The sequence below is a fragment of the Glandiceps talaboti genome, chromosome 3 (genome assembly GCF_964340395.1).
Source record: "Glandiceps talaboti chromosome 3, keGlaTala1.1, whole genome shotgun sequence".
NCBI lineage: Eukaryota > Metazoa > Hemichordata > Enteropneusta > Spengelidae > Glandiceps > Glandiceps talaboti.
The window spans coordinates 7,967,685-7,993,079 of NC_135551.1; the positions used below are offsets into that span (position 1 = coordinate 7,967,685).

Here is a 25,395-nt window from a genome sequence, read left to right on the forward strand (position 1 = left end):
AGTAACTATCGTGATTGATTTTGATTTAGGCCTGTAAAAGAAAATCTCTGATTGGGTACAACCTTATTGGTAACAGAGATCTAAGTAAAATCTTATATGATGCCAAACATTTTTACGTCAAAATTTTCAGTTTGTGTAAAATACTTAAAGCATAAAATTCTGAATTTATGGTAATGAAGGGTAATGTTTTCAACTACACTATCTGAAAGTTACAGTAATATGAAATGACAAGCTTTTGCTGTGCACATGAAATTTTGAATTACCTTTCAATTTTTTTCCTCACCTTTTTTCAGGTTTGAAGTTTTCCAAGATAACTTTGGTAACCATCTGGGAACAAGTCTTGGAAGTGTTGTCTCTTCCCTTGGCAACCAAAAATATCACTGTAGTTGGCAGTATTGCATTTCTTCTTGGAACTGAGGGTGCCAAAGAACAAAGTAGTCGAGATAGGGAGGCCATAATGATGAGTCTAGATGGATTGAGAAAGGCAGCCAGACTTAGCTGTACACTAGGTACTGTATAACTTTATTGCTATGAAAACAACACTTCGATTTCAGTCACACTTTCACATTTTTTCACATTTGAGCTCCTGAGAGTCATTTTGAATTCATGATTTAACATCACCTACATTACACACAATTTCAGAGAAAAAACAATTTGAACTTATGCTTAATTTGTTGTTTTTTTTACTGTGGAATGCATCACCTCATGGGAGTCAGCAGAAATGCATATGCAATAGTTGAACAAGAATAATACATTCAATGAACAACACCATGAATGTTTATTGTTCTCTTTTTGATATTCATGTTTGCTGACTCCTATGAGGCAACATGGCCCACTACAAATACCCAAACAGGCATAAGTTCAAATTGGCGTTTCTCTGAAATCAAGTGTAATTGTAGGTGACTGGCATTCATAAAATGACTCTCCAGAACCCAATGTTTATGAAAATGTCTCAACTTCCTGGAGTAGTGTTCCCCTTTTTAAAGAGGGAATACTGATGTAGCTGCTAAAGATGTTTATTGCTCATGTTCGTGATTTCTCACTATGAATGTTTACATTCTAGGTGTACAAGACAGATGTGCTAGTGTTCTAAGTCAGTTGGCTAGTGCATCGTGTGTGTATGCTGATCCTACAGTACAGACAACAGACCCTAAGAAACAGTCATTAAGGAGTCGCCTAGCAACAGCCAGTAAGACAGGAGTCAGATTACATACATCCCATGTACTCAGTATGGATGGCTTACTAAATATGGGATTAGAGATAGGTAGTCATTCAGAGGAGAGTTGGAAACATGTGTTCAGGTAAGATTGTTATGACTTCAGTATGGGATATTGTTGTACATACATATTCTTGGTATTTGCACTGCAGTACAGCACTGAAAACATTGTTGCATACCTATATGCAAATGAGTGTGAGAAAGTTGCAACTTGGTACAGCTTGGTACAGTTTCAACTTCAACATGGTACATGGAATCGTGAACCCTCATTTTACCAAATTTACAGTTTCGGATAAATGTATGCAATGATAACGGAACCCCATGACAAACAAGTGCCAGTGAGTCTTATGACTCGTGCTTGCAGTCTTTCCTTTCGCACTTTCTCACTTGTTTTGCTAGAGAAAGTACATGTATGGTCACAGCAAACACCATAAGTACTCCTGCAGATATCCTTAGTGTACAAGACTGGCATTCTCAGTTCAAAAGGCTTTTACCTACCTGCATTAGTTCCTGCACAAGACCACTATACAAAGTAAACCAGTGTGTTAATTAAGATAGAGTACACCACACTGTCACTCATGGCGCAGAAAGATTTTACCTACCCTCCCTCCTTCCTCAGTTCCTGCACAAACCAAAATGCAAAGTAAAACAGTGTGCTAACATAGAGTACGACATGGTCACTCACAGTTAAGGAAGGTTTACCTATTACCATCTCTCTCATTCCTGCACAAAACCACCAAATAAAGTAAGGTATGCTAACACATCTGTATTATGTTGTTTCATTTCAGATGTTGTGCCTATGTATCACAGCTAGAACATTCACACTTCAGTAGTGGTAACACACAGCCTACAGTCAGCATAACTAAAGTACAGGAACAACAACAGAGTGACAGTCCGGGTTTGTACGATGATAACACAGGTGATCTAGATATGATGAGTACATACTCACAGCCTATATCTACACCTATACAACAAGCTGTTAATATACATGATATTATACAACAGAACAATGAAGAGATGGGATTTGATATGACATTGACTAGAGGTGGAGTACTCAGTGTTTCCAATGCTGCTAAAACGGTGTATGGATTGTCAGCTGATGTGGACAGGTTAGTTTGACAGTGTGTCTTAGGTGTTGTGTTACAGGTTAGTCTGACGTTTGTTAGGGTTGTGGTATAGGTGAATTTGACTGTTAGGGGTTGTGTTGTAGGTGAGTTTGACTGTTAGGGGTTGTGTTCTAGGTGTGTTTGACAGTGTGTGTTAGGGGTTGTGTTATAGGTTAGTCTGACAGTGTGTGTTAGGGGTTGCGTTTCAAATTAATTTGAGTGAGTGGCCAATGCTGATAAAACGGAATAGATTGTGGACAGGTTAGTTTGACAGTGTGTATTAGGTGTTATGGGTTAGCTTGAGATAGTGTGGCAAGGGCTTTGTAATAAGTGTTGCCAATGTTCCTAAAACGGTGCAAAAATTACTGATATTTGAACCTTTGAATATTGGTATTCAGAAACTCATTAGTGGCAATTCTACATAGATCTACAAAATGTACACTGGTGAGATATGCCTCCTGAATTTGATTTCAAGGAACTAGTGTCTGAAAATAGAAATGAGAGGCAATTGTAGAATATTTGACTTACTGTGTTGTAAAGGATGGATTGTGGTTTGTACACATCACAGTCATTACTACATGACACTGAACATATCTAAGTGTTTTCTAGACATGACAAGTAGAACGTAATGAAGACCTCCACACTGTGGAGCATTACATGTGATGAGGATTGGCAACCTCGGTAACAGAAAGGGGGAAAGGGTTAAAAAAGGCAGTGTAATGGTAATTTTGTTTGGGAACCACGGTAAAATGAGATGGAAACTCAGATAGCCATTACATACTTACCGCCCTTAGTAAAAACACTATTCATAAAGTCTTTTGCATTGTAATCTTGTCATTTCTTGATAACATGTAGACTTCATACAGTGTCCTATAATGTCCTCTTTTCATTTTTCATCTGTAGACTATTTGAAGAGGCTGCATCCAATCTCAATCTACAAGCCTTAGTTTGTTTTCTACGTGAACTGTGCAAGGCATCTCAGACCCAGCTGTTTGATACAAATAGATTCAATGCTGACATCACACTCAGCAATCCCACAATGCCAAGTAAATCTATATCCACAGCTGGTAAACTAAGTCATGTGACATCACTACATTTATTCCGTGTAGCTGATGTCATGTTAAAGTGTGTACGTGATGACAACAGACCATTATTACATATCATGCAAGCCTGGGGAGTTGTTGCACCACACTTTGTTGAGGTAAGTATCTTCATTACTAGAGTCAGCTTTGCCAGTGCCTTCCAATGGTTGACAGATTGCTGTTGACGAAAGTGGCACAAGCTGAGTTTATTCCCTTTTTGCTCAATTGAAAAAAAAGGAAAAGAGAAAAAGTATATTCATATAAAATCTTGAAACCTCAACCTACTATAATGCTAATGTCGATGAGCATTGTTTCAATAACATTACAATTGTCTTCTGGCTTTGTTAGAACAGTTGATTGCATTTGTAGGCATTTCGTCAACATTTTATTAGATGTATAGGTTATGTCATCTTGTATTTTACAAGTCATATCCTAATTCCAACTTTGAGTTTAGTCAATTTACACAAGTGATGGTTAAGTATGCTTCAGTTAGCAGAATACTGTGGGCACCTTGCAGTATATATTACACACAAAAACCCCCTATGTTAACTCAGCTTGTGTGCCTTGAGTCATCACTGGTATATGTATGCTAATTCCGGCATTCATCCAGTTATCATTTATTCATGAATACTCAATATCAGCCAGGCATTTGCAATATTATCCAATCTCTTGATTTTCACAAACACCATTTCGCTAATCACACAAAATTTCAAGATTTTACTTTATTTGAAAATTTATTTAAAAGATCACTTAAACTTTTGATTCTAGATAACCATGTAAATAATAACTGACTTTACCAGACATATTTTGTACCACAAATCACACAGAAGTGCTGATGTGACCTTTGAACTTTATTGACCTTTGACCTTGCAGGCTGCCTGTCACAAGGAAAGACAAGTATCCAAGAAAGCAGTGGCGGCAATCCATGATGTCCTGACTGAATTGTTATCTAGTAAAACTGAATTACCTCATTTCAACTTCCATGAATCTTTATTCAAACCATTGGAAAGTATGTTATGTCTTGAACTGTGTGATGACGATGTACAAGATCAGGTACTTATCGATTTCATTGAGATTATTACTATGTACATGTATTTATTATGTTACCCGGGTAGTTGAGCTTTCGGTTTTCTAAGATAGACACAAACTAAAACTATTGTCACAACATGTTGATACAACAATGCTAAGCTATTGAATGGACGTGGGTTTAATTATAGTCTCAGTAGGGAGGCGGCTCTGAAAACTAGTTTATTTAGAGTTCCATGAACTTGAAGTGCTGTTTTGTGACTTCCAATGTTTACACTATGTTGATCACAGGGTGATTAAAATTGCACAACAGAGGAACCGCTAGCATCATTTGTGTAATCTACCACATTGAAGAGCAATAGATTTAGTTTGTGTCTATCTTAGTAAACCGAAGGCTGGATTACCAGTGTCATAAGTTGATTGTGCTACAAATGACTGTGTTCACTTTCATCGATTTCATGGAAATGGTCACGTATTAAAGCAGTCCTAGGATCATTTCCCATTCATTTTAGTTTCATATTATTTGTGTTTGTATTTTAATCTCCTTACTGTCATGTTAATTGTTAATACATGTCTCTTCTTTTAACATTTTACTTGTTTTATCTTATCAATGTTTTATTCAGTTCTTTCCAATCATTAGTTGTCATGTTTATTCAGTTCTTTTAATGAGTACATGTGGAAAGCCAATTACCAATGCATTTGTGAAAATCTATTTGTTAATTCAACTAACTTGGCTACGAATAACAATAACCTTGCTACAAATAACTAACTTTGCTACAAATAACAATAACCTTGCTACAAATAACTAACTTTGCTACAGATAACTAACTTTGCTACAGATAACAATAACTTTGCTATAAATAAATAACTTTTGCTACAAATAACAATAACTTTGCTACAAATAATAACTTTGCAACAAATAACAATAACTGCTACAAATAACAGTAACATTGCTACAAATGACAATAACTTTTGCTACAAATAATAACTTTGCTACAAATAACAGTAACTTTGCTACAAATGACTACATTTTGCTACAAATAATAACTTTGCTACAAATAACAGTAACTTTGCTACAAATGACAATAAATTTTGCTGCAAATAATAAGTTTGCTACAAATAACAATAACTTTGCTACAAATAATAACTTTGCTACAAATAACAGTAACTTTGCTACAAACAACAATAAGTTTGCTACAAGTCTACAATTGTGTTCATTTCATGTAGATTGTGTCTTCCATCTGTGAGTTGGTAGAGGCTTCATCATGTAACATAAAGTCAGGATGGAGGCCATTGTTTGGTACACTGAGGGCAGTCAAGGCACATAAACAGAAGATAAATGATGATGAAAGATTACAACAACATACAGCACCAGTATTTGATGTCTTTGAAGCTTTCTTGAATACAGACAATGTTTTTGTCTTTGCCAATGCAGCCATTGACTGCGTACTGTGTCTTCTCAAGTTTGTCAGAGGTCCAGGTAAGTTGAATACAGACAATGTATTTGTCAGAGGTCCAGGTAAGTTGAATACAGACAAGGTATTTGTTAGAGGTCCAGGTAAGCTGAATACAGACAGTGTATTTGTCAGAGGTCCAGGTAAGCTGAATACAGACAGTGTATTTGTCAGAGGACCAGGTAAGCTGAATACAGACAATGTATTTGTCAGAGGTCCAGGTAAGCTGAATACAAACAGTGTATTTGTCAGAGGTCCAGGTAAGCTGAATACAGACAATGTGTTTGTCAGAGGTCCAGGTAAGCTGAATACAGACAGTGTATTTGTCAGAGGTCCAGGTAAGCTGAATACAGACAATGTTTTTGTCAGAGGTCCAGGTAAGCTGAATACAGACAATGTATTTGTTAGAGGTCCAGGTAAGTTGAATACAGACAGTGTATTTGTCAGAGGTCCAGGTAAGCTGAATACAGACGGTGTATTTGTCAGAGGGCCAGGTAACCTGAATACAGACAATGTATTTGTCTTTGCCAATGCAGCTATTGACTGTAGACTCTTCCTTCTCAAGTTTGTCATCACTGGTCCAGGATAATTGATGCTGTTGTGTAGATATTCAAGTGTTCTCTAAGTGATACAAGCGTACCAGTGTATATGGAGACCTTTGTGAGTGAGCGTTCTCTTGAATATTAGCCCTACATCTTGTAAGAGAGTAGCAGTACTTTAAGTCTTGCAAATATTAACTCTGTGTTAACAAATTTAGAATCTTTAGTTTGAATGTCCAGAAGTGCATTCTAGACATCTCTCAAATCAGAAATGAATTTTTATGGCATAAACATATGTTATTGTAATTGTTTCTATAGGTGAGTGTGAATTAATCTCTGCAGAAGATGACGATGGTGGTAACAGTGATTCAAGTTCTACAGCGGCATCAGATCATTCCCTTCCACTACAAGCTGTAGATCTATGTCTTCCAGCTTTAGACTATCTCCATCGTTGTCACAAGATCCTTGCCTCTATATACAGTATGCCAGTATGTCCTGTATTCCATGGTGCACAGTCCATACAACTAAACACAGCGTTACTGACGGCTGAATTAGACATATCACCTGGTAGGGAGTTCTCCGGTAGCGTACCAACGATTCTACAAGATGCCAAGTTAGCAAGAACACAGGATTCATTTGATGACGACGCCGCTGCTGCTGCTGCTGCTGCTGCTGCTAAGGAAGCTGAACTGTTGGCTGCCGTGTCTATTGATAGCATAGATGATGAGAGTGGCATCATCAGAGTCTGGTTTCTGTTGTTGGAAGGATTAACTGGTGCTGTGTCAACATGTCCTAGGAATTACCAACCACAGACTTTGGAATTGTTGTTTGAGTTGCTGAGAGCAATTGCAGCTATTCCAGGTATGAATAATGTAATGTACACACTTTGAGAAAAATCTGATAATAACGAATACAAAGACCCTTTAACTCCTTGCTGATAATGATATAGACCATGTAGTTCCTTGTTGATAATAATGTAAACCCTCTAACTCCTTAGCTGATAATAATGTAAACCCTCTAACTCCTTAGCTGATAATAATGTAAACCCTCTAACTCCTTAGCTGATAATAATGTAAACCCTCTAACTCCTTGTTGATAATAATGTAAACCCTCTAACTCCTTAGCTGATAATAATGTAAACTCTCTAACTCCTTAGCTGATAATAATGTAAACCCTCTAACTCCTTAGCTGATAATAATGTAAACCCTCTAACTCCTTGTTGATAATAATGTAAACCCTCTAACTCCTTAGCTGATAATAATGTAAACTCTCTAACTCCTTAGCTGATAATAATGTAAACCCTCTAACTCCTTGTTGATAATAATGTAAACCCTCTAAGTCATTGTTGATAATGATATAGACCCTTTAACTCTTGTTGATAATAATGTACACCCTCTAACTTATTGTTGATAATAATGTACACCCTCTAACTTATTGTTGATAATAATGTACACCCTCTAACTTATTGTTGATAATAATGTACACCCTCTAACTTATTGTTGATAATAATGTACACCCTCTAACTTATTGTTGATAATATTAATAATGTAGACCCTCTAACTCCTTGTTGTAGTGCAACAGAAATGCTGTAACACAATGCTAACTTTCAACCCTCTGAAAACCATATAAATTGCACTGTAGTGTATGAAAGATGTGATCTATTGCAAAGCACATTACCTTGTTCTATCGTATGAGAAATGAAACTATGATTGTAGTTTCTGGACCCCATAGAACACTCACACAACTTAAGTGGCATCCTTCAGATAATAATATCACTCAATCTCACATTCTACCATTGACACTTTTCAGGACCTCAGTTTGCAGTGTTTGCAGTGACCAACCTCCTACTACCAATGTTGTTATCGTGGGTTCGTAGAAGTACACGTACTAGTTACTGGGATACCTCATTGGCTAACTTTAAACACGCATGTGGCCTGTCAGCTGAATTGGTAGTAGATCATGTGGTCTATTTTGTAACCAGTGACATCATCATCCCAGGTGTACATCGCATGATAAAACAACTGTTTGATTTGTTAGTGGAATGTATCGGTCAACCAATGGAATCTATCTCAAGATTAGGGTGTTCTTGTATCAGGTAAGTGTATTGGTTAAACACTACAATCCCAGGTGTTCATTGGCTGGTAGACAGTCCATGTATTGGTTAAACACTATAATCCCAGGTGTTCATTGGCTGGTAGACAGTCCATGTATTGGTTAAACACTACAATCCCAGGTGTTCATTGGCTGGTAGACAGTCCATGTATTGGTTTGACACTATAATCCCAGGTGTTCATTGGCTGGTAGACAGTCCATGTATTGGTTAAACACTATAATCCCAGGTGTTCATTGGCTGGTAGACAGTCCATGTATTGGTTAAACACTATAATCCCAGGTGTTCATTGGCTGGTAGACAGTCCATGTATTGGTTAAACACTACAATCCCAGGTGTTCATTGGCTGGTAGACAGTCCATGTATTGGTTAAACACTACAATCCCAGGTGTTCATTGGCTGGTAGACAGTCCATGTATTGGTTAGACACTACAATCCCAGGTGTTCATTAGATGATATTTAAAGTATGTATGGACTATAGAATTGCAAGTTTATATCGGATGGTGATAAGTACATCATGTATACATTTGTAATCAGGACATTTACAGTGCATTTGTTTTTAGGTATTTTACATGAGTTCCACAGGTATTTTACAAGATTTCCAAAAGTATGGTACATAGTCACTGAGTATGCAAAATTAAGGGAAAATAACTGTTCTATAGTCATAAAGACTGACAGGTAGCAATAGTTGTTAGTCCTTATGGAAAAACTGTTCCTTTTTACTAGATTATTAGATATACAGTTTATGACCTGTATCTACTAGCTATGACTACTGACCAACATTAATTTTCACACTGTTCATAGTACAGAAATCTGTGCAAGTTGTCTTTTTCTCCTTAGACATGGTATTGATAGGGAGAAAAGTGCAACAAATGCAAGTAAGAAAATTATGGCATAATTTTTCTAATATTTTTTAGACATGTGTTATTGAGAGCTGGACCAGTATTTACAGACGACATGTGGACCATAGCATGTCATAGTATGCAGCAAGCTATATCAGTTAGTCTTCATAGTATTCGGTGTTTGATGACAAGTTTTCATCCTGGTTCTGAGGATTTCACTGGTGATGTGGGTCAAGTCAAGGTGGCTGCAAGACGAGACTGTACAGAAATGGAAGCTGATAGACTCAGACAGATTGCACAACAGGTTAGTAGCCCCCCCCCCCCCCCCCAAAAAAAAAAAAAAAAAAAAAAAAAAAAAAAAAAAAAAAAAAAAAAAAAAAAGAAAAAGAAAAAAAAAGAATTGTTTCTGATCAGGACATATTGTTGAAAGTGGTGCAATGACATGAATCATTTTTTTTTCTTCTTTTTCTTTTTTTTGTTTAATTCTCAACAAACCTGACAGTCTACTATGTATATCAGTTACTGTTCTTTTTATTTGATACTTTGCAGCAAAAGTGTGTATTTTGGGCAGATGTTATTTGCTTGTTCACGGTTGGCCCTGCAGTAGCAATTAATGTATGGAGGGTTATTATTACGTTTCCCCCCAGATCTGCAGACTGCATTGGCTAGACAAACACACACACATGAAAAGGTCGGCGCGGGGGGTATTTAACTTATGCGTGCGCTGATCAGAAACAGTTCTTTTTTTTTGGCCTAGTCAAAGATTTAACTCTTTAAGTTATCCGTCTCTTGGTGTTTGAGTAGAGTGACAGATACATCATTGTGGGACACTAACTTAATCACTAGTTTTAGCTAATGGTTATAAAGGAACACCCACCATAACAAATTGTTCAGATGTTAACATTTTAGTAGTTCACTATTAAAGTCAGTAATTAATTGAAAGTTCACATTACTTTATAAATCAGCATATTATTCATATATAATAGTCAATGAAAACATACTGTTTTATAACCTACTGTCAGGAACCTTTCATCTGCAGATTTCTTTCTATCTGACTGAATGTGTCATTTCTAAACAAAACTTTGAAATGATTGTTGTTGCTTTCTCTTGTTTTGCTCTTTGATCCCCGACCACCACTAACACCTCCTCTCCCCTCCCAAGTACTATTCTTAACATATAAAATCACTTGTATAAAAAGTTTCTTGTATTGTTGGTATAACGTAGAACTCACTGACAGATTTATTAGCTCCGCTGTCAGCGAAAGCTGAAAGCGTAGCTTTAGGTATAGGTGGGTATTGAGGTATAGAGAGTAGAGTGAATCATAGGTGTCCGTCAAACTTTTATATTTTTACTATCTACTCCGGAAGTGACAGTCGGAATTCTTCGATATTTGGTGTGCATGTTCCCTGGGGGGAGGCTATTCAGATTTGTTCATGCCAAGTTGATCTGTGCCATTTTCAATTTTTTATGATTTTTTTTCATAAAATGTCATTTTCATCAACTCCTTGAAAACCTCTTATTTTCTTTGATATCTGGCGTGTTGATGCGCAGGGGGTAGCTTACTCAGATTTGTTAATTTCAAGTCAGCACATCCTCATTTTTATTTTTTATGATTTTTTTTTTGTAATTTGAAAAAAAAATGAATATGTTAATGAGCATAATGACCGACGCCATATTGGAAATCAGTCGACGAGACTTTAAGTAAACTGCCACTTTTCAAAAGACACTATTGACGTCAAACAAGCAATGTAATATGTGCTATAGTCATAATTCTACGCATTGGGCTCCCAAATGACAAGCGTTTGTTCGAAACAGGGTTGTAAACTTCAAATCCAATTCTGCACCTTTCTACATAATCAGCCAGTCCGCAACATCCTCATTTGCATACTCTATCCTGATTCGACCAGAAGCTGAAGGTGACCTCATTTGACCGAGCGATTTTCCACAGCAAGTATCTTGAGTATCAACACAGGACGTTCTTGGTACTCACTAAAATCACACTTCAGACCCACTATAAAAGTGTGATGTTTTCAGATAACATGTAACTTGTGGTTAATTCTATATTGTCGTGCAATTTGGAATGACAGTGAACCAGAATTCAGACAACTTGCGTAAGGAAGGGCATGCCAGGCATGCGGTTGAAGTTATGGCCGACAGTTCACATGTAAAGTTAAACGACATGAACGTGTCTTGCCTTTCCAAAATGCAAATATTTGGCAAGTAAAAATAATTAAAATAATTACAACTTTAATTTGGCTTCAGACTTTGTATTATGTTTTGCGTATCTTTCCCCGTTTTACATGTAAATCCGAAAGGGTTCTCTCTCATCATGTCATCAGTGTCAGTGATCATACCGCGCGGGGCTGCTTTGAGTACGAGCGAAGTGAGGCATGTTGAGGTATTTTGTTGAGAATTATAAATATTGCGAAATGTCAAGTACAAGGTTTAAATACAATGGAATGATGAAAAAAATGGCAGAGTCTGCTGACAGGCGCCGGTCACAAGAAACACTGTGAATTAAAATATCAGACGATGTATGTATTAATCGCCGACAATCCACCCGTATGCACGAGGGACTAACCCGGAAGCAAGTCGTTGTCAGCCATACGTTACAGTGGTAACATCGTCCGAGAAATCGCTGCGTTCAGAGTGTCATTATTCACAGAATTGTTGTTTTCGAGTGAAAACCCGTCTTGAATTGTATAACTCTAACAAATGAAGACATGTCAAGTTATATTTTGAAAGTTGTATCGCTAGTTTGAGACGATTTTCTCACGTACTATAGTACTATCGAGGCTTACTTGGAAGTAGTAGGACCTTACTCCAGTTCATCGGGAAGTTTAGCCAGTCCGATAATTCTTTCTGGTTTAGTTTACAACACTTTTGATCACGCAGATTTTTGTTGTTGTGATGAAAAGAAATAAAAAAAAAGATCATTTCAACCATTTCGTTGTGTTTTCTTTGTGAAAGGTAACCGAACATGAACGAGTGTTACCACTGTAACGTACGGCTGAGAATGACTCTCTTCCGGGTACTTGAGATTGTCGCCGTACGGAAACTAAGATGGCGATTAATACATTTCTTCCCTATATATATCTACCACAACTAGTACAAGTTGAATGTTGTTGACTTTGTAAATTTGTTAGAAAATTGAAATTCAAATTGCCTCAAAATTATTTTAGATCCCTAGTTTATTTCATTCATCATTAAAATTTTCCAGGGTTACAGCTGTAAGACACTGGAATTATTTATAGCCAACCTCAAAATCCTCTTTTTTTCTTTTTCTTGTGTGCATTTCCCAGTCATTTTTTTCTGAGATTTTGTGCAATTTTTCATAACAGTAGATTTTTGTCATAAAATGGTGACTATGGTATAAAAGTACAATACATTACCAACTTTTGTGTAAAATGTGTTTTATAGTGAGACATCATATGAAACCACTAACCACTTTATTGCATCGCTAAAACAAAACTGCATAGTGAAGAGCTGAAGACCTGAACCACTTCTACATGTCACCAAAATAAAAAATTAAATTAAAAAAAAAACAGCGGAGCTATTCTGACCGATAGGTCGCTTGTATTTTTGTTGTAGGTGTTCCTCTTGGACTCTCAGTTTACAGCCAGTGATAACGACAATGATTCTGATGATAATAGGTCCTATATATTTATAATGTACCCACCTGATACAGATGCAACAAGTGTTAACATCGACCTCATTAAAACTAGGTAAGTAACCCCCTGATAAAGAGGCATCAAGCGTTAACATTGACCTCTCAAAACTAGGTAAGTAACCCCCTGGTACAGATGCATCAAGTCTTAATATAGACCTCATTAAAACTAGGTAAGTAACCCCCTGATACACATGTATCAAGTGTTAACATTGACCTCATTAAAACTAGGTAAGTAACCCCCTGATACACATGCCGCAAGTGCTAATATAGACCTCATCAAAACTAGGTATGTATACTACCAGTGCACATAAAATTGATCACACCAAACCAGAGTAATTATCCCCCTGTTAGTTATGTATTGTCATCAACTGTATACAATACAAGTGTAATCTCACTATTGTAACATGCTGAATGCCCAACCCCATAAGAATTGCCTTGTTGTCACATGATCAAACGTTGATGTCTAACTGCTTTTTTTCCTGTAGGATCCCATTTCGTCACATTGTGGTAGGTTTAATGGCCAACCAGATACTACTACAGACATTGGGTACTGTACTCCTGTATGGTGCAGAACACAAAACCAGTAACGAGAAAGGCATCATCTCAGACAGTGCAGTTCAGTCTAACTTACAACGCCAAGAATCCATGAGTTCCATCGACGGGCCACAGACTCTTCTACCGGGACTTCTATCGTACCTGTCTAGCAAGAATCTGTCTCTTCTACTGGAGTGTTTTATAGAGTCCTATAGGACAGCCTGTGACTTTGACGTCAGACCAGGTCTGAAATTCCTGCTACAGAAAGTAGCCAAGTTAAGTGTTGCTGTAAATATGTATCGGCAGACGGCGCTAAGTTTTACGTTTTATCTCCATACCTTGTTAGAGATATGTCACCATGCAAAGGAGGACAGTCTGGCTGCAGAGACGGTGAAAAAAGCCGTCACATTGGGGATCTCTAGCCTACATGGCCAGCATAGGAAAGAAGTACTGAAACATAAAGAAAGTAATGAGAGAGTTGAGACGAGTGAAAATGGTTGTCATAGCGACAGGGAAACGATGGGAGATTTGAGGAAAATTGAGGAAGATGATGGATTGGGAAAAGAGAAGTTTAGAAGTTCATCCGTTTCTAGTTTAGGGAGTGTAGATTCAGAAGGTCGATATAAGACAACGAGTGAGCTGTCCTTCCCACCAGCACTGTCTTTCCATCCGGAAGACGAAGATGACTTTATTTGGGTTGTGAAACGGTTGCTAGGCATCTGCTATGATGTATGCTCACTCTACATCCAACTACACTTAGATAAAGATGAAGATTTCATAGATACAGAGCGTATAGCTGAACAACCACTGTTCCTTCTGGTGGCACCACTCAGTCCCGATGAACCAAGTCACAAAGGGAAAAAGTTATTCAGCTTCCCACCACTTGAGAAACAAGTCAGTAAAGAACTTATTGACCCGCAAGAGGTCAAAGGTCAAAGGACACAGTGGTCGCCCAAAATCAAAGCTGAAGACACAAGTAGGTTGGAGAAAGCTTTCAACATCAAAAAAGACGAAAGGAAGTTAGAAAAGAAGAATAGCAGAGAGGAAGGAAAGTTGTACACCGTGGCGACGAATAAAACTATTAAGAGTCTGATGCACGAATACAAGAAAAGAAAGTTACACCATTCAAGGTCGACCTTCGTTAAGAAACCAACATTCAAAGAAAAGAAGGTCGCTTTACAGCAGATGAAGAAACAAAACAAAGCTAGCACACCTGAAGAACAGAAAAGACAACAGGAGATCCAAAAACAGCAGGAGAGTTCGATTATGAGAGATAGTGAGGCACATATGAAGGCCTGGACAGACATGATATTGTCAATGTTACAGCTTTTACAGTTGCTACCAGATAGACAATTTAATTGTCTTCTTCCAGCTACTTTCCCTGCTGTCAATCAGCTGGTATGTCACGTCACTGACACTGTAGTTAGGGAAGCTGTTATGGAATTCATGGAAAGGGTAGCCAGGAATCATGGAATTATCCCATAGATGCTTCAAGCCTGACTTTCCTGTAAGAGTGGTTAGGGAAGCTTTCTGGAAGTTTGTGGAAAGGGGAGCAAGGAATTACAAAATTATTCCATAAATGCTTAGTTCCAGACTGTCCTTAAAGAGTACTTAGGAAATATGTTATGGAATTTATGGCAAGAGTAACCAGGAATTATGGAATTTATGGAAAGGGTAGCCAGGAATTATGGAATTAGATTTGTCCATTCATGGTTTTCAATCATTGGTATGAGTAGCAGTGGGAAAGTTTAGGGAAAAGAAAGCCAGGAATCATGGAATTATCCCACAAATGCTTCATTCCTGACTATCTTTCTAGAGTAGTTATGGAAACTGTGATGGATTTTATGGAAATTTAGCCAGGAATCATGGAATTATCCCACAAATGCTTCATTCCTGACTATCTTTCCAGAGTAATTTAATGGAAACTGTGATGGAGTTTATGGAAAATAGTAGCCAGGAATCATGGAATTAACCCACAAAGTGAACTGGTATTTCTTGGTATCAATGATCAGTAAGATAGTATGCCAATCTCTATAGGTTATACAGATAGCTACTGATTTCACGCACAAAAAAAGAAAGCATGAAATCGTGCAATTATATCATAAACTCTTCAAACTCTCTCTGGCTAAATCTGTCAATCTTGTGTTATATTACCTTTTTACAATTTATGTTGTCTTTGATGGTGAAATATTGGAAATGTCAGTTTTGAATATTGATGAGCAGGATGATAGAAACGATGTCATTATATTTATATAATTAGAGATAATTAAATTATAATTAAATGTAAATTAATTATATAATTAAAGCCTGAAATATTTGAACTACTTGAAGATAGTGGTATACCTTGAGGTGACGTTGCTAGACTTGTAGAAATGGAATCTTGATTCTACAACTTTAAGCGTTCTCAGTTCAGTGCTTTGAAGTCAACTTAGTCATGTATTATATATAGAACACACTATTTATTATAAGGACTATCTAAACACTATGCAGTCAAGTGTTACAAACTTTGTCAGGTTTATGTCTCACTCATCTGATGTTGGACTATGACTAGATTGCTTCGTTTATCTCTTATTTTATTTATATATAGAGATATGTTTTCAATTTTGTGGTTCTGGGAGTGAACAACAAGAAGTGAGGAACAACAAAATTGTAAAACGAACGACAATACAAAGGAAATAGAGTTAAAGAACACAATTGAGCTATAGGCACACATCAGATGTTTTCAATTTTGTTGTTCTGGATGTGCGAATGGTGCTCGCTCCCAAAGAACAAAATTGAAAAAAAAACGGCAACATATGAAGGAATTAGATGTAAATAAAACAAGCAAGCCGTATTACTACATTAGATTTTAATATATTGGTTGCCATAGCAAACACACTATATTGGTATTTTGATGGTTGCCAAAGCAAAACACACGATATTGTTATTTTGATGGTTGCCATAGCAAACACTATATTGATATTTTAATGAATAGTAAAGTTAAAATGATAACAGTTGGACATTTTGTTTAATCTTTCTCTCTATAAATTATTAGTCACTGTACTGTACATTTTTGGAAATTCTTTCGACCAAAACTTAATTCTTCAGCCTTTTAGGGAACATGATAGAGTTTGTCAAGAAGTAGAATTGGTTATTATGGTAGATCACTAGATGCATCAATGTAGTCTGTATGGTAGGCTATGTTATGGCGCCCTCATGCTCCACCAATGCCTTTTCATCATAGAGGGCGCCCTAACATACGCCAACCCCATTCACCGTTGACGGCGCCTTCACATCAGCCAAACCCTTTTCTCCATTGAGGGCAAAACAACATGAATTTTGGGTACAGACCCACAAATAAGTAGATATGAATTTATTGTCTCAGAACAAGTCAATGAAAAAGAACAGTACTGCCAGTTTACTTACATTTCAACTTCTCTTCTACTCGACAAAAAACTGAATTCAGATGTTGTCTTATTTCGTTGTTGAATTCTCCCAGATATCAGAGTTTATTTTTGGATAAATCTACAATTTGTGAATTCACTATAGTGTCAACATTTCACAGTAAATTGTCATTTTGAGACTTTAGTATAGCTAGTTGTAGACACCTAGAGATAGAGAGTAGTTTGAGGTAGTTATGTGAACTATTTATGTGTATAGTATATGTTGATTAGTTTGTGTTGTCTTTTTTCTGGTGCAATTTATCTCAAACGACATGTTGTATAGTTTCTTCTCTATAACTTATTATATGATAATTATTATATATTTTTAGTATTAGTTGTTTTTATTTGTAAAAGTGTATGCTCACTGTTTTACAAGAGTACACTAGTAATTTTAATTCAAGGGCAACGCCACTCCAGGAAATAAAGGTATTTTCAGTTACTTTAGGTTCTAGAGAGTCGTTTCATCATTTTTGTCATCTCTTAATTTTCATTCGGTTGCCAAGGGACACCAAATTGAAATTCTTTCTCACCTGTATTGTTCTTTCAGTAATGCACCATTACATCATGGGTCTTAGCAGACATGATTATTCATGAGATGCACACTGAATATTCATGACTCCTCATAGCTTACTTCTTACAGATAAATAGTGGTGTTTTTGCAAAGTTGTGGGAACAGTAACAGACAGGGGTAACTTTGGTAAAACTGGCATACATTATAATATAATTTTGGTAGGGGAACCCTGGTAAAATGACTGGGGAACTCAGGTACATCTTACCTACTTACCACCCTTAACAATATTAAGTTTGCATCTATAAATATTCATGTCTACGAAGACCCATGATGCAATGGTGTAAAGATTTATAGAGGTGAAAAAGTTTCAATTTGGTGTTTCTTGGCAACCAAGTGGCATTTATGTAATGTGAAATCCTGAAATTCTCCAGAATTCAAAGTTTATGAAAATACCTTTTTTTTCTGTAGTGGTGTTTAGTCCCCATTAAAGTATATGATGTCAATGGTCACAAAGTTTTAAGTTTGAAAGCTGCTTCTCAGAAACTTCATTTCTTTCTGATAATATATAAGTGGAACCAGGCATGCAAAGATATCAAGTAATTTGGCATGAATTAAATGCCGGAGGGGTTGGGGGATAATGAGAAACTAATTCACCTAATTGTCATTTCTTTCTGATGTTACACAAATGGAATCAGGGGTACCAAAGATAAGAAATTAGTTGGGGTAATCACTAAATGTAAAACAATTTTAAAGGAAATTGTTTTTAAATTCTGGGATGGAACTAAATTAAACATAACCACAAAATGTGTTTGTCACTGAAAATAAATAAGAGATTATTATTTTAATGTCTGTGGTAGGAAATAAATATGAACACAGAATGGAAAGGTCATTTCTCTATTTTCAATTATTTTGCCAAAGTCTGGGATGGAAATAAGTTTCACGTCACAAAATCTCCAATTACTGTAGGTGATCAAATTGTGTTGCAATCTGTCAGTAGTTTTAAAAAGTGTACACAATGATAGATCTTTCATTCTAGTAACACCCAGGGTACCACAGGGTGTCACCGTAAACTTGTGCAATATCACCATACACCAAAGATTTACACCTGTCCAGTTAAAGAAATAATCATTAAGGGTACAACTTAACAGAATACAAATGTTTTGATTAAGCTTATAAAACCAAAAAGAAATTCTTAAAAGTTACATTGGCATACATGCACAATTGTTCTAGAAATTTTCAGAAAATATAAACTGGTTTATATCTGTGTATGGTGTTCCCTTACTTTTAAGACACATGCCAAACTTTGGACTTTAAGATTGGGTAACAAGTGTAGGAGTGAAAATTTCAGTCATGTCCAGGACGGAGGGTATGACCTTAAGTCACCATTACTCAAATGTACATTAAAGCTGCACTGGCTGTCAATGGGGTATTATTTTTTCGATCAGAAAACAAACAATATATCCACTGTAAATTGTTAAAATACCAACAATTAGACATTGTATATGTCAAATGGATGTCTATTTTATATATAAGTAGTATAGTAATAAAGATGACATTGTGATTCATTGGGATGCTGAATTTTGGGTACAGACACACAAATCAGTGTGGTTTAATATATCGCACCACTGGGTATTTGTGTACTATGGGCCATACTATATTGTACTGCTACACAAATATGTACACCCACAGTGGAATAAACAAAGCTAATGGTGAACAGTATTAAGACTAAGTCATTATATCTAAGCAAACAGTTTCAAAATATGTTTCATTTACAGCCTGTGCATTTTTAATATTTTAGTTTCACTGCCTTATTTCTGTATATATACAGGAAAGACTCTGATTTACAGGATTTCCAAAAATTATGATACCAGTCAAGTATACAACTCAAGTGGAATTCGAAGGAATGTATTATGTAAAAGTTTGAAGAACTACTTGTCCTATATTATTCTCATGTCATTATTCATTTCTTTGACATAATATGACATTACTCAATGACTTGTGAGTGTAAGTGTGGCATACTCTAGGTATTTGCGCAAATGGTTGTAGTATAGTGTTCCCAGCAGCCATACTTACTGCCTGTAAAGTGCAGCAGAAAGCACTGCAAGTAGAAGTGCAAACACCCCAGAGTACATACCCACATTGGAACTCACATAGAATGAGGGTCAGTTGTTATTGCATATGTCTATCCAAGATAGCAAATTTCTGTACAAATTATACTTTGAAATGACATGCTTTCATGTACGAACAATTGTGCCTACATTTGCACATTACTTGCATGCAAGTATGCCATAATGTTTCTTGTATTGCACTATAGTGCAAATACCACTAATACCCATGCAAGTAATCTCTGGTACCTATTGTAATAATATACTCTACAGGTTGATGTCCTACTAGGACGGTAAAGTGTCACTTTGTGGAGTTCTATCTTTATCTGGACACTCTCTGTGACATCAAGGCTTTAAATTGAAACAAATTTGATATGCCAGACCATTATCTAACTGTGCCCTTTCTGATTTGTTTTATGATGTATGTGTATATTTCTGATGGTTAAAATCTTAACTGTGTTGTTTTATTTGGCTGAAAGATTCTCTCCGTTGTATTTACCTTGGTGAGTCATGTAATATAGTTTGTTTAGAACTACATTTTATGTTGTATAGAGAAATAAATCAGTAAATAGATATACAAATACTACATTTGTCTTCTGATTATTCACTTTCTACTTAGCATGTTTATAGCTCCAACTGTCTATGATAACTATTGTATATTTAGTGTTATTACGAGGGATAATTACATATTATTCCTTAATATGTCTTCGTCCAGCCAAGGGAAATATGAGTAGTGACTTAAGGGGCCATGTCATTGTAAGTCGATAGATGACCAAAAACAAAACAGTTCCATCATGAGTATTTTCTGGCTGAATGAAGAAAAATATTGGGGAATAATATAATTATACCTCCTCAAGCATATCTTATGAAAATGGGGGAAAAAATAGTGGCAATTTGGAACATTTTGACTCATATTTCGAGGAGTCAGAACCAGTGACGTAGACAGTTAAATAGAAGTTTCCATGTTCATGATTTAGTTCTCTGATTTGACTTTCACGTGACCTTTCGTCACTTCTTGGTGATGTTTGAATTCTAAGATAAAGTATGATATAAATGCCAAAATTGAAATGATAATCAAAATTGAAATCTTGATGTAAACACATAGAAATAGACTTAAAGCAAACCCTATAGAAAACCCTGCTGCAGTCCAAAGGATCTTATTGGCAAAGGCAGCTTCCTTCATGTTTGGAAAGACCAATGCGTGCATAGCTGGAAGGAAAGAGGGAAAAAAAGAGAGTATTATACATTTTTTGAATAGATACTGACTTGTGGAAAAAGTGGAACATGCTTTTGCATCTATTTACATATGTAGTGTCAAACAGGCACTCCTAGCCCATATTATGTATTCCCACTATCACTTTCAGATTGATGTATAAATGCAATTTTCGATTATTGTACGTAAAAGGCGTATGAGTATACTTCCCTACTTAATTAACGATCAATTTGACTTTTAATGGTGATACCAAAAGTTAGCTACTTACTTGCGGACTCTAGCATAACAATGCTGTCAGCAGCTCCACTTAAAACTGCGATTAGGAAAAACAGTGCCAATGTCAAGGTATTATCTTCAGGTTCCATAACCAATAACAGGATGTAGCAGGAAAGTAGACACGTGAATGCAACCACCATCATGATGACTCGTCCTGATGTATTAGCCATCTTACTTGCTAGAACTTGAACAAGCATACTTGTAGTACCATAACACATAAAGATATATCCAACCATATCCACACCGATGGCACATGAAATGTAAGACTAGCAAAATTAAAAAACAACAACAAGAAGGTAGTTACACTTTATGTAATAGTATGTGGTATGTGATGAATCGAGGAAGTGTGGTCAAAGGAATAAACCCCTTTACAATCTCGCCGCCATCTTGATTTCCAAATATGCAATGTGCAGGGTCAAAAGTTTTAAATCTGCAGTCAATACCTGTACAAAATGAACGGTCGACTGTCTGTCCAGATCTATCCACAAATCATCTATATTTTGTGTTTGGAAATTAGTATGGTTCTTTCTAGTATCTAAGAGTCAATTGTCTCGGCAAGTGTATCCTGTAAATGTAGCTTTTGATTTTAATGAATCATTTGCATAACCAATGATTTTAGTAAAAGTTGTACAGAATGTACGATTCAAATTTCATGTAATTCTGTACATATATATTGGCAAAGTGTGCAAGTCCTATAAACATTGCTAATGATATTGATACGATATTTGCATGATAAAGGATATTGGGAATAGGGAACTTGCAATCCAGACTGAGCATGCTCAGACACAAAGGACTGTGGCATTATCTGTGGTTATCGTAATATTTTATCCAGAGCTACCGATGTAATAAACCTCCCACACTGGTCAGGGTAAATATGAATTGCTCATTGGTGGTTATAAACAATGTAACAAAATTGTTTACAATACCAATTGATTAGTATTTATTATCACATTTCCCATGATGCAACATTCAACATGGCGGGTTTGCAAGTTCCCTATTGGCCTTTAACATTCATATAATTTTGTGCAAAAATAATGTCCACGACATAATTACTTAGTTTTAAACACAAAGACAAACATACCCAATGACAGACAGACACAAGATTATAATCTACTCAGCTTTACTGACCCCATTCAGATTACATCATTGCCATGACAACAAGCTTAAGAGGGATGAGTAAACAATTTGATAAGCATTCAAAAAACAGACGTAAACTCAATGTCTCAGGATCCAGTAAGGGGAAAACAATATATTTTTTGTCCCGGAATGCAAAATCCCGTGCTATAGCCATCATACACAATGTAGGGGCGAAATTAATAGTTTAAAGTAGGATAAAAAAAAACTAATTTCATTTAGTTAGACCTCAGATCCCCCCACCCCCACCCCCTTCTAACGAAAGTTTTTTAAAAATTTTCCTTACAACTTGGCACTAATACGCTTCCGTACGATACAGCTTGATTGTGAACTACTTAATATTTACGTACGATACTCTGCATAGACCCTTTTGTGTAGGGTCAATGGTGAAATTGGGTGTGCACGGTGTAGTTGTTGAGCAAGTTATAAGAAGCTCGCTTGTTTGCATTGCCACGTCACATCACTTGTCAAAGGAGGTCACCTTCGACTCCGGGTTTAACCACCCGCTTTCTACCGAAAATCTTAAACCGACCTTGCCTATTTCTAACTACATGTATAACCTTTTAAAAGTACACAAGAATCCATCTATTTTATAAAAAATTGTAAATTTTGGGCGAAGCAACAAAATGGGAGAAAAACCGAGCCGAAATTTACGACCTCAGCGGGTTCAAGTATTCTTCACGAAATCGCCGAAAAATCACAGTATTCCTATCAATAATTCCAAAGTCGATTCTTCTAGCACGGAGGGAGAAATATCAGTCGAGATTTTCACTTTTATAGTATCCAATATGATGAATTATTGTGAAAGTTACGACGAGTTGAAAATGCCCCTAAATACGGCTGGTTAGCTCTGAGCCGGCCACCATTGTAAACGTACCACGTCGCGTCCACGATCGAAGTAATAAGCCAGGGTAAGCTTTCACAGTTGTTTTACCCATCATGCTTTGCACCCTTTCCCCCCTCCTCTGACGATCCTTGAAATAATTGGCCAGCGTCCAAGTCAGGCCCGGCGTACGTAATACTTATTACAGGTTAGTTATGATTCACTGGTCATTTCGACCACAAATTCGAACCGCGAAGTGAAATGTAGCCAATTTCAGTAGTTCGAGAGCTATTTTTAGTGTAAGGCTATTCAATATGCAAATGAAGTAATTCCTATAAGTATAAGTAAACTCAGAGCCCAGACGAGTGGACTTTGCTTGGTCCCCCGGCGTTGTCCACCCTTTAGGTAGTTCGTCGGATGGCAGAGATATAGAGAGATAATTTTCCCCTATCTACTTCAACCAGTTTAACAATCCTGATCTGTTAAACTTTACTCGAAGAAAATAAAGTCAAATGTATTATTTAAGATATTCTTCTCCAGCGTATTTTCTGTTCTGGTGATCTTTGGGTCGTTAACCCCATACCATAGACTCCCCGATTCCTGAATTATCGAACTGGTGAGACATCGGAAGAAGACCACATCGACAACGCTACAACCAAAGACAACGTTCAACTTTATTTGGTTGGTGCGGGCCGAAGTTCGATCAACGGAAGTCAGTTACCACATGGTGCATGCTGGCAGCTACTACTATATTTGCGTCGATTCCCCTCCCTTACCCTTTAACCTAATTATTCTTTTACAGAATTTGACCTTAACGTCAATTAATCCAAATAAACACAGAGTCCAGAACACAATTAAACGACCCCAACCGATACATCGTCGCAAACCACGGCCTGTTTTACGGCAACGTTCTTAACGAGCAAATAACAACTCTGGCTTGTGAGAATGAACCGATACGATTGTTACACATGTAACATAATATTTATTACATACCCTCAAATAACTTCGAAAGACAATTACAACAATTACATAGGTGCCGTTCACAGTGGGGATGTAGAATTTTTTAAGTTGAAATGTGGATCATTAGTTATATAGAAAATAAACAATTGAAGACATTAAAATCATCAACTTGTCCATGTGTAATGTTTTATTGTCAGCCTGTTGCTACACTAATTAATTAATTAATTAATTAATTAATTAATTAATTAATTAATTAATTAATTAATTAATTAATTCATTCATTCATTCATTCATTCATTCATTCATTCATTCATTCGTTTGTTTGTTTAATTACCTTTGGGAAGTCCCCACTGATAAAAGTCACATGCATACCGTTGAGGAGAGAGATGGGTATCAACATCATCATGTTACGATTGAACCACAGCCTGATAGTCTTTCCAAGGTCCTTGAACTTCTGTCCCTTAGGCTTTAGTGAATGTTGCCTCTCAAGGTCGTCCACAAAGAAAATCACTATGCCAACTGCAGCAAGTCCAAGGGCAACATATATTCCAAGTAGTATGTATGTCAAGTGTTTGTCAGGTGGATTACAATAAGTTGTCACATTACCTTCTGTTTGTTGGCAGTCACTGGCACCACACGTATAGCTATCAATGTCTGACATTGATGTATCGTTTGTGTTTGAGTCATGACGGCCCCTGAAAATTATTGTTGCAGGTATAAAAGCTGTGACAGAACCCAAAAAGAAGGAGAAGGTCAATACTGCCATAACCTTGTTGATCATTACATCTGATGATTTACCTTTATTTTGAGCGAGTAATTGGCCCATAGTCTCCATATAGCTTGGCTGTGCTGTCCATAGAAGTGACGTTCCAACACCGACGATAATTGAAGCAGGTATCATTGTATACCATTGTGGGTAGAAGTTGGCAAGGGTGTATACGACATAACATGCTGGACTCCATATCATTGTTTGTTTGTTCCCAAGCCATTCAGTGATAAAAGACGCGAGAAATAGACCAGAAACTATAGAAGTGATGTAAAGAGTAACCAGAGATGCAAAACCTAGTCCCTCAATACAATTAAGATTACTCTGTAACCCTTGAAGACCTTGGAAGGCAGAAAAGGTACAGAAAAATGACAACGAAGCACACAACACATTTTTCCATAGAGATTTGTCAGTGATTGTGATAGTTGTGTCTGAATCCCCTTCATGAAATTCGTCAGTTTTGTCGACCATCCTATCCATTTCAGCCTCAGCAAGGGGAACCATTCCAGCTGCAGTATTATTCATGTTGGTTGATGTTTTAGCCACACTGTCCAGACAACTATTTTAATACACCCACTATACTTGATACCGCCTTTCGGAGGGTAC

General features: G+C 36.6%; 2 protein-coding genes across 2 annotated transcripts in view; one reads left to right on the top strand and one right to left on the bottom strand.

Annotated features, from left to right (window-relative positions):
- Positions 1 to 15,867, top strand: part of LOC144432988 (brefeldin A-inhibited guanine nucleotide-exchange protein 3-like) — a 54,525-nt gene extending 38,658 nt beyond the window's left edge. The window contains exons 17-28 of the mRNA XM_078121301.1: positions 294 to 509; positions 1,064 to 1,301; positions 2,005 to 2,325; positions 3,226 to 3,523; positions 4,278 to 4,457; positions 5,658 to 6,300; positions 6,742 to 7,284; positions 8,233 to 8,518; positions 9,451 to 9,679; positions 12,967 to 13,100; positions 13,531 to 13,610; positions 13,662 to 15,867. Coding sequence (XP_077977427.1) covers positions 294 to 509; positions 1,064 to 1,301; positions 2,005 to 2,325; positions 3,226 to 3,523; positions 4,278 to 4,457; positions 5,658 to 6,300; positions 6,742 to 7,284; positions 8,233 to 8,518; positions 9,451 to 9,679; positions 12,967 to 13,100; positions 13,531 to 13,610; positions 13,662 to 15,064 — 4,571 coding nt within the window. The 3' untranslated portion in view covers positions 15,065 to 15,867. The remainder of the gene's footprint in view (positions 1 to 293; positions 510 to 1,063; positions 1,302 to 2,004; positions 2,326 to 3,225; positions 3,524 to 4,277; positions 4,458 to 5,657; positions 6,301 to 6,741; positions 7,285 to 8,232; positions 8,519 to 9,450; positions 9,680 to 12,966; positions 13,101 to 13,530; positions 13,611 to 13,661) is intronic.
- A 713-nt stretch (positions 15,868 to 16,580) lies between these two features.
- On the bottom strand, positions 16,581 to 25,320 carry LOC144432575 (protein unc-93 homolog A-like). The gene is made up of 3 exons (XM_078120817.1): positions 24,358 to 25,320; positions 21,099 to 21,372; positions 16,581 to 20,826 (listed from the first exon to the last, which is right to left on the bottom strand). Exons 1-3 carry the CDS (start codon positions 25,312 to 25,314, stop codon positions 20,591 to 20,593), a joined length of 1,467 nt encoding a protein of 488 aa, XP_077976943.1. The 5' UTR covers positions 25,315 to 25,320; the 3' UTR covers positions 16,581 to 20,590.
- Between the last annotated feature and the right edge of the window lie 75 nt (positions 25,321 to 25,395).